Here is a 10,196-nt window from a genome sequence, read left to right on the forward strand (position 1 = left end):
GTGTAGAGGACCCACTCAGAGCTGACATCATGAAATTTATAAGTGCCCCTCGAGACCTGGGGCCAGAGCCCGTCCTCTGGTGTCCTTCTAGATCAGAAGTCAGCAAACTATGCCCTCAGACCAAATGAAGCACTACCACCTCTCCAGTTTTCTACAGACCAAGAGCTTAGAATGATTTTTACATTTATATAAGTAATAATTGCAACAAAGATCACATGGCTTGTAAAGCCTAAAACATTTGCTGTGTGGATCTTTGTGGTAAAAGTTTGAGAATCTCTGTTATAGGTCATTCCAATCACATCTTCAAAGGTCTTTTTTTAAGTTTATTTATTTATTTTGAGAGAGAAAGAGAGAGAGAGAGGAGAGAGAATGGGCGGGGGAGGGGCAGAGGGAGAGGGAGAGAGAGAATCCCAAGCAGGCTCCCCGCTGTCAGTGCTGAGCCTGATACAGGGCTCTGTCTCACAAACTATGAGATCATGACCTGAGTCAAAATCAAGACATCAACTGACTGAGCCCCCCGGGTGCTTCTTCAGAGGTCTTTTAATAGTGGTTCATCCCTCCATGTCTGATTTTCATCACTTACAGTTCGTATTAATGCAATTTATCACCAACTTTTCATTTGATGTCATAGGACTGTCGTAAACACTTTTATTTCTATTTTCCATCTGTTTACCCATGTGACTAGGAACTAGGTAAATACAACACTTGAATGTTCTGTTTTAATATTGTGTCAGGGTGTGTGAAAGGATCGTTTTAAGATGTAGCATAACTTGGGCCCACCTTAGAGCATTCTGAGGCATCTCAGCTAAGAGGTGGGCTGTAGGGCTTTCATCCCCGTAGGATTATATTGTAGTTTTATCCACGGTGATTTCTACCTCTGAACATGATCATTCCCTCTCCCCTCCCCTTTAAGCACAAATTGGCCCGCCAGAAGTTGCTTTATCTACAGATGAGAAATCCATTTCTATTGTTCTGACGGCTCCAGAGAAGTGGAAGAGAAATCCAGAAGAAAGTTCTATTTCCATGCAACAAATTTACTCTAACCTGAAGTACAACGTGTCCGTATATAATGCTAAGTCTAATAGAACGGTAAGCCTGGAATGGGGACATATCATCGGCATTCCTTTTTGCAGCTAGTGCTGGAACAGGCATCCTGACGCATGTGAACCTGAGAAGATACGATATTCAAAAGAGATGCCGTACAAGAAGCAGTTGAAGCCAATACGTAGAAAACTCGAGAACTTCCTTCAGATTTCCCTTACAGAGTCTCTGTTAATGGGATCTGATGTTGCTATTAGATGGAGAACCACTGTCCACGTCACTTTGATGGAGAGCTTTTACTTGCATAACACCTGTCGGTCACATTCCACGCAGGAAAAAAGATGTCAGCAAGAACATGGGACAAGGCAGATTAAGAAATCCATCCATGTGTTATTATTTAGAATTGTTCCCAGAGTGGGTCCATTTCCTGATCATGCTCTGCCGAGCTCAAGGAAAGGGATGTTTTAAAACTGTTGCGGAAGAAAAGCTTGTAGTGATTACAAAGGATTTAGGGGTATCTTAGCGTTTTACTTCCTTCTAGAGCTATCTGCCTGGGATGGTGCTGGGATTCTGTGGCACTAACTGCTGTTTGCAATCCTCTGCCCTAGTGGTCCCAGTGTGTGACCAACCGCACGCTGGTGCTCAGCTGGCTGGAGCCAGACACCCTGTACTGCGTGCGTGTGGAGACCTTTGTCCCAGGGCCCCCTCGCCTTGCTCAGCCTTCTGAGAAGCAGTGTGTCCGTACTCAGAAAGGTAAGCTTAAAAAAATCTCAGCTGGTCTGCGAAGGAGATCTGATCAAAGTAGGAGAAGGATGGCAGTTCTAAACAAGATTTTGACAAACCCATGTCTACCAGAAACAAGTTGAGGCAGAGGCAGAAACAACCATCACCAGAAATGCGTGGAGCAGCCTGGAATTGAAACTTGGCCATTGAACTTGGCCAACGTGAAGGGTGTGTTTGCTCCCCCTGGGGAACTCTCAGCACCCGTCCCTTGGTGTCCAATGCCAACAAGCCTCTTGCGTGGGAAAATAACAATTGAGAATTTTTACGCACGTCTATTCTTTTTTAATTGTAATCGCTTTTGTCAATAGAAGTTCTGTGGTCTTCAACATCAAATTGCACTGCTAGAAACAAAACATTATCCTAGAAACACTTGAAGACAGCAGTTGTTGCTCTCCCTCGGGAATGCAAATGACAGGCTCTGCAAGTTGTATTCAGATGTCACTCACTGGCTGCAGGAGGGTCTGGGGTCAGCAGATCAGCAGTTACTCCCCCGCCATTGCCTCTCTCTCCTTCCTCTTGTCTTCTCCTCATGTTTTCTGAACTTGCCTGAAGATTCTCATTCCCGTTAGGAGACACAGAGTTCAGAGCGTGGTGTTTGTCTACTTGTTCCTCCCCACAGTTGTGAGGAGCTTGAACTCAAAGCCTGAACGTTGAAAATAAACCCTCAAGTTTACCCTCATCGAATGGCTCTTCATCCATTATTCTTCCATTTCCTCCTTCCAAACATGCTGGCCTACGACAAGTGCCACAGCTCTTCCCCCAACCCGGTCCCATCGCCAGCTCTGGGATCACAATGGTGACAGGAGCCCCGCTTCCATCCTCCCTCCCACCACCCGCATTGCAAGATGAAACTGTCCCAAGGAATAAAAAGGGGATTTTGTGAGTACATATCAAAAGTGAAAGGCTTTATTTTTGAATCTCTATCCTTACCATACCTTCCCCTTTAAAATGAAGGGGGCTCTGCCGTGTGGCCAATAAAACGGAAATGCTAAGCAAGCAAAAGGCAAAACAAAGCAGACTGAAGAGATCATCTTTGTATTTGGAAAAAGGGCTCCGTTTACGAAGAGCTTGATCAGGTAGGGATGCATTTCCAGTGGAGATCGTTTGAGCACTTGGCAGATTGAGAGCAGCTCCAAGTACAGGTTCAATTAAATCCTTCCCGGGAACAGGTGGAACCACCTGTCTCACTAGTCTGAGAAAGGTCACAAAATAAGGAGGCATCATTTCAGGTTCCGACCTTTCCATGGTATCCCAGCCATACTACCTCTTTGGGGACTGTTCTTTGAAAAATATTTCTGCTCTCCACAGTCCCCCAATCCCTAAAATATAGACACATTTTATTAGTTTTTTTGTGGCAAACATGTGCTGTTACATACTAAGTGCCATCCGTCAATGTCGTCATGGCGGTTTTCAATTAGGGCAAGTTCAGTCCCAAGACCAGAGGTTGTATTAAGAGGGCTAGACTGAATTTTAGTCTGATGTAGGGGCAGGTAATGCTTGGCTACCTGAACATCTGCGCTGTGCTGTTGGCACCTTTCTATGTGGAACCTGAGGACAGATGTGCTCGTCAGGAATTGTTTGGGGTGGAAGAGCCTGCATTTGGACACCTGGTCCTGGACTTTTCCCACTGGCTATTGTCAACCACCCTCATTGTCCATGACACTTCTATTTCCAATCTTTAACTAGGTATTTAACTGGATTGTGACTTTGCTACTTTGTCTCAAGCCTAGGCATCAAGAGTATCCAAACATCTGTATAGATTAGAGAGCTCCCATGACACTCTGATTTTATTAATCAGAACCCATCTCTCTTTCTCTCTTTCTCTCATATATATATATATATATATATATATATATATGGAGAGATTTACTTTAGGGAGTTGGCTCACATGATTGTAGAGGCAGATAAGCTCAAAATATGTTGGGCAATCCAGCAGGCTGGATATCCAAGAAAGAGTTGATGTTATAGTTCTTGTCTGAAGGTAATCTGCTGGCAGAATTCTCTCTTTCTTGAGGTGGTCACTACTTTTTCTATTAAAGCCTTCAACTAATTGGATAAGGCCCACTCACATTATAAAGACTTCATCTTTACATTAATCTGCTTTACTCAAGTCTATTAATTTAAATGCTAATATCACAGAAACATCTAGAATATCGCATCAAAGAGCTGGGTACCATGGATTAGCCAAATGGGGACAGAAAAATATCCATCACAACTTCTAGTATCCTACAGGAGTGCAACAAATATAAGTTAGTCACAATAAGCCCTATTCACAACTGTATAGTCTGATTGATGGTGGGCCAGGACTGCTTTCTCAAAAGCTGTTCACCAGGTCTTTCCAGTCCCCTATGGACTTTCATCCATCATGAACCGACAGTGCAACAGGACCTGGAAAGGAGTTACTGCCATCCTCACACACACCAGCTCAGCCACCTCCCTACACACATCCCAAGCTCCCTACCCAGAAAGTCTAGCCAACCCGCTCGAGGATGGTTCTATTAATAACACACAAGGTGATGCCATACATTCCTGTCTTCTGCTGAGTCTATGGAAAAGATTGAGTCCAATGAGTATATGGAAAAGTGGGGCAGCTTAATGGGATCCTATCAAGAGGGTTTTGTGGGTTGGCTTAAAGTGTATGAGTTGTCTGAATGTTAGACACACTTAGCTTCAGATATATAAGACCCAGCATCAATCTCATAGCCAGACATAAAATGTTGGAATGTCTGCTGATGGGGTTGTTAAGGCATCCGTAAGTCCAGATGATTCCCTAAGACCACCTATTGTCAAAGAGTAAGAATTCTGAAACCCCTTATCACATTTAGTTCAAGCTTCTCAATTAATAAATAAGACTGAATTCCTAAATGTAAGTAACCGGCCCAAAGCCTCATGACATTGCCAATGTTTTCCCACCATACCGCATCACAACTATCTATCCCTCTTCTTTTTTTTACAGATCAAACATCAGCATTGAAGGTTAAAATCATCTTCTGGTATGTTTTGCCCATATCTGTTGCCGTGTTTATTTTTTCTGTGATGGGCTACTCCATGTACAGATATATCCATGTTGGCAAAGAGAAACACCCAGCAAATTTGGTGAGTGCTCAGTGTGGCAGGAGTCATTATAACCACTCACTTTCAGCAGAGTAGAAAATGAGGCTCTAGAACAGACACATTCCTTTTATAAGCAGGGTGAGTTTAAAGAGTTAATTAATTAAAAAAGAAACACTTTGGCACTAGGTTAACTCACTAACATAACGAAAGAGAAAGATTCCTCAGCTTTGACAAAGATTTTAGGTTTAATGAGCAGATTAGACCAGGTCTTGAGGTACACAAATAAATTAAGTCACGATCTATGCCCTTCCAGACGTTCAAGTTCAGTTGAGGACTCGAATTTCAAAATGGTATGTGAAGGTTAAGATGAAAGCAGGCACTGAGGACTCTGGGGACACAGGCAGGGCACTGAACCCCACATTGGGGTCCAGGAGAAGCTTTATGCCCTGCCTTGGTTATGAAAGGGGAGTAAGAGGGCACCTACTGCTGGCAGAGAAACCAGCAGGGACCAACGTGAGCAGATGTTTGGAAAACCACATGATCTTGCTGAACCATACAGTTGCTGATGAGGAGCTACAGAAGTGAAAGTGGAGAGGGGGTGTTAGGGCCAGGGGACAGGAGAATCGGGATGTTATTCTAAGGGGCTTCGATTTTACATTCTGTTGGCAAGGAGAAATCTCTGTGGGGTTTTGAGTAGGAAGCTTCATGGTCAATATCGGGTTTTAGATCCAACTGGATGGTGGGTCTCAGACAGCTTTGGAGGGAGTAAGACTAGAAACAAGGAGAGCAGCTAGGAGACTGTGGCAGTTGTCCAGGGGAGCCAAGGGGAGAGTCTAAAAGAGGAGAGTGGGATGCAGGGCCAGAGACAGGCATGGAGTGGAAAACATAGGAGGAAAATGGCCAGGACAATCATTCACAGCAAGGAGAGCAAGAAAATAGAAGAAGAAGGAGTAAACCTTATGCTTCTGGACTGCGCACTGAAGGGCTCTGAAGGGCTGGGCATATTTCAATGATAAAATGGGTTCTTTGCCTGTTATTAAAATATATGTTCACATATGCACAATGCATCCATGTACGCAACGCAAGCTGTTAGTTTGGCATTTCAATGTTTCTATTATTCTGCCTGCTTTTAGGCTTTAGAGTTAGCTTCCTAATGGCACAGGGAGACCTTTCCTGGGAGGATAATTCATAAGAGAATTGATCACAAGTGGCTTTCTGGAACCAAAATTTTGTAAAGGAATGAGGCTGAATGTCGTATTTTGTCTTTTTTTTTTAAGAGAGAGAGAGAGAGAGAGCGTGCTTGCATTCAAGCGAGTCGGGGAGGGGCAGAGGGAGAGAGGTGGGGGGACCTTAAGCAGGCTCCAAGCTCAGTGCAGAGCCCAACATGGGGCTCAATCCCACAACCCTGGGATCATGACCTGAGCCGAAATCAAGAGTTGGACGCTCAACCCGCTGAGCCACCCAGGCGCCCCTGAATGTCATATTTTGTGGTGTTGGATGGAATCACTTCATGGGGTGGGCAATGAGGATTGTCACATAATTCATGACTTGCCATCTAAACAGTCACATTCCACATAGCCCCAGCACAATTTTAACCTCAAACCAGTTTCCCTGACACGATTTAGAGCTTCTCTATCTGCCATAAACAGGCAGATGAATTTCCCTTTTTGGCCTCATTATACTGTGATTAGAGTGGTATCCGGGGAATGAGTAAAACCATCCCTACTCATGTGCGTATTTCTTTTTTTACATGCAGTTTTCATGCCCGCCCACATCTCATGTCCGGAGTATATCCAACACAGGGCTGGTAACCTGGGGAACCATAGCTAACTAAGAAATACGTCATCACCCATAATTAACAAAGCAGTTTCAAAACTGGCTCACTCGGTCCTCACCACTTCTCACGTGGCAGAAATCCAGATTTTACGGAATTAACAACTGAGACTCAAGAAATTAAATAATTCCCCTGAACTCCCTCAGCCAGGGAGGGAAGGGCACTGTCTCACCCTGATCCTTGGGTCGGATAAACACTCACCCAGGGAACCACTTTTCACTTCCAATGCCTTTTTCGTGTCTTGGGTCTCTTGCCTCCATGAATGAGGCTTTCTGTTTATTCCAAGAATAGCTTTCACTTCCATGAGTGGGTAAGAATAGGTCTTTAAAACTATCTGATGACAGTATAAGTTCTACTTAACAGCTGTTTTTCATGTCTTTCTCAAGTGAAAAGGTGAAAACCATTCTCTTCTCTCTTTATAGATTTTGATTTATGGAAATGAATTTGACAAAAGATTCTTTGTACCTGCTGAAAAAATTGTGATTAATTTTATCACCCTCAATATTTTGGAGGATTCTAAAATTTCTCATAAGGATATGAGACACGTAGTGGAAAAGAGCGACGCTGGGTCGGACGGGGATGAGCCCAGTGGGGACCAGCGGCCGCGTCAGGCGGAAACGGAGGTGAAACACTTAGGGTATGCTTCACATCTGGTGGACATTTCCTGCGACTCTGGGGAAAGCACCCAGGGCACTTCCCTAACCCAGCAAGGGTCACCAGGCAGAGCAATACCCACCGAGAAGGCAGTTGTTGAATACAAATATGATGTAAGAGCTGCCGACGTTTGTGTGGGGCCTGGCGGCCCTGAGCTCAATTTGCAGGAGAAGGTGTCCCTACAAGGAACATTCTTTGAGCAACAGGCTGCTTTGGCAGACGTGAGCCCCCAGGCACCACTGTATTCGTATGCCCCTCAGCTCCGAGACCTGGACCAGTTGCTGCAGGAGCACGTGGGCACAGAAGAGGAGCGAGAGGAAGAGCCGTCGACCACACTGGTGGATTGGGACCCTCGGACCGGCAGGCTGTGCATACCGTCCTTCCCTAGCTTTGAACATGGCTCAGAGGGAGGCAAGCGGCCTGAGTCCAAGGAGCTCGTGGAGGAGGGCCTTTTGTCTAGACTGTATGAGGAGCAGGCTCCAGACAAGCCGTCGGAAGACAACGAAACCGACCTCCTGAAATTTATGGAGGAATGGGGACTCTATGTGCAGATGGAAGACTGACACCCAAACTTCCCTTTGCCACACCCCTGCTGTTACAAGGCACATGGGTGCAAACGTATAAGGGACTGAAAAATAAAGTATGCGGGATAAAAGAAATGTGACTCAGATTTGTCAGTGAGAAGTACTTATTTCTTCTCTGCTCTCACAGGACTGGTTTCATCCTGCCTCATAAGGGAGTTGGGTCATGCATGGGGGTCTCATATAGATATGGGGGGGGGAGCCGGTATCTGGAATGCAGTGGCCGGCTCATTTTTTGTGTGCATTCAAAAATGTTTGCCAAATCGGATAAAGAATTCCCGCAGGTGAGTGTGCTATGTATGGCCTCTCTGTTTATTATTGTGTAACAAGCCTACTTCTGCAATTATTTTTCCGGGCACTTGACAAGCATATAGCACTGTAGAAAAATATCTCATGAAGACCATTCATTTTAGAAATATTACTCTTCTTTTAGAATTTGGATTATTGTCAGAGCAAGGAAGTACTGAAAACATACAAATACCACTAAGTTGGTGGTCAGTTGGTCACATTTAAGGACACCAACCCCCCGTTCAGTCGTAATAATCCGAGTTCAGAGTGAGCAAATCAGGCACAGACCTTGAAATTACATGCTTTTGGCTACTTTAAGTGGCCATATTCATATTTTGTGAGAACTTCTGGAGTGTAAAGATAAATTGTTATTATGATTTTGTAGTCAGAAAATGTCCTCTCAGTAACTTAATAGGCACTTTTTAGTAGGGGACTAACCTGAAAGAAAATGCCACCTTTTGTGATAGAACAGTACATTTATTTCTAGAAATGTGCCTTTTCTCTTTTTCTTTGTTTTCTTTTTCTTTTTCTTTTTTTTTTTTAATCAGGTTTCACATCTAGTGCAGAGCCCAGCGCAGGGCTTGAACTCATGACCCTGAGATTACGACCTGAGTTGAGGTCAAGAGTTGAGCACTTAACCAATTAAGTCACCCAGGTGCCCTTGGAAATGTGCCCTTAAAAAGATATTTACGTAGTCTATAAATTGAAACATGTTTAGCAGCTGAAACACTACGTTACTATTATAATATGAAATATTCTATCTGAATGAGCAATGCCTCAAACATTCCTTGGAGTATGTATGAATGAATATCCCCTATCTACATAATTTTAAAATCAATAAACAAACAAAGATATACAAAAGAAAGAAGTTAAATAAATATGTAGGGGAGAACGTATTAAAATTTGACACAATTTACTGTAAGAAAAATAAAATATACTATAAAACACTACCAACCTAGTTAATTTCCAGTAACCAGTTTCCTCTCCTTTACCATTCACCTAGAAAATTAAACTCTGCAGCCAATGCATTAAAATACGACAGAATCTATGAAGTTGAACCATATAAAATCATAGACATTTGACAGTTTTTGACCTGCAGGAACAGCAATATCATATTATTTTACCTTAATAAATATTTGTTTTAATCATGAACTCCTAATCCACTGATGCTCTCGCAGGAAAACAGGTATCATCCATATTTGCCTCTTTATATTTCTGGCACAGGCAGACAACCCTGGGAGGAGAGATGAATTCTGGAGTCGTGGTCTTTTGAGATTGTCCACAAATCCGAACAGTTTCTGAGCTCATGATTTAATTTAGACCATAATCCTATTAACTAGAGTGTCCTGTTCCTCTCAACCCCTGTAGACATGATTCTGCTGGTTTTGAAGACCAAATTTCTAACACTAACTGTAAAAGAGGTTCAGGAGTAGGAAAGAATGAGTCGTTATCAAAAGCAGAAAGAGAACAAAGTGATTGATGATGGCTTGGCTTATTGGTTTTATTCACAAAAGATTTATTTGAGTACCTGCTGTGTCCTACAGTGTCCTCGTCTATGAAATCAGGATAACAACTCCCTTAGGGCTGTTTTGAGATGAAAAGAGGGGACCATAGAAGCACCTAGAACAGTGTCTGGTGTGTAGGGAGCACTGTGTACTTACTGTTAACTGCCAGAACGTGTGCTCGGCTCCAGAAAGACAGGCCATTTAGACATGACTGTTTCAACTCCAAGGTAGAGTTTGCCTCACCCTGTTTTTCTTACCTAAAAGTACAATCATTAACTTGCTCCCTCCTTTATGCCTTCAGAGTGAAATCGTCAGTGGTTTTATAAAAGGGAATCTAATTCTGAGTAGCGTTTACATCATCTCTTGCCATCCTAAGCGTGTCAGAAGTAGTGAGCATTTTAAAAATTTTGTTGTTTCTACCTCTTCCACATTGGGTAAGTTTTTCTTGTGAAAACA

General features: G+C 43.4%; 1 protein-coding gene across 7 annotated transcripts in view; it reads left to right on the forward strand.

Moving 5' to 3' along the window:
• The window catches only part of IL20RA (interleukin 20 receptor subunit alpha), a 36,190-nt gene extending 28,160 nt beyond the window's left edge, over window positions 1-8,030 (forward strand). For 5 of the 7 annotated variants that reach the window (XM_053904446.1, XM_019420467.2, XM_053904444.1 and 2 more), the window contains exons 4-7: window positions 914-1,089; window positions 1,650-1,794; window positions 4,781-4,920; window positions 7,135-8,030. In XM_053904446.1, the coding sequence (XP_053760421.1) occupies window positions 914-1,089; window positions 1,650-1,794; window positions 4,781-4,920; window positions 7,135-7,929 (1,256 nt within the window). In that variant the 3' untranslated portion in view covers window positions 7,930-8,030. The remainder of the gene's footprint in view (window positions 1-913; window positions 1,090-1,649; window positions 1,795-4,780; window positions 4,921-7,134) is intronic. The other 2 variants (XM_053904442.1, XM_053904445.1) reach the window with 2 other exon arrangements.
• The last annotated feature ends 2,166 nt before the right edge of the window (window positions 8,031-10,196 follow it).

This window comes from Panthera pardus, unplaced genomic scaffold, assembly GCF_024362965.1.
Source record: "Panthera pardus isolate Hobbes unplaced genomic scaffold, ASM2436296v1 HiC_scaffold_17, whole genome shotgun sequence".
NCBI classification, from domain to species: domain Eukaryota; kingdom Metazoa; phylum Chordata; class Mammalia; order Carnivora; family Felidae; genus Panthera; species Panthera pardus.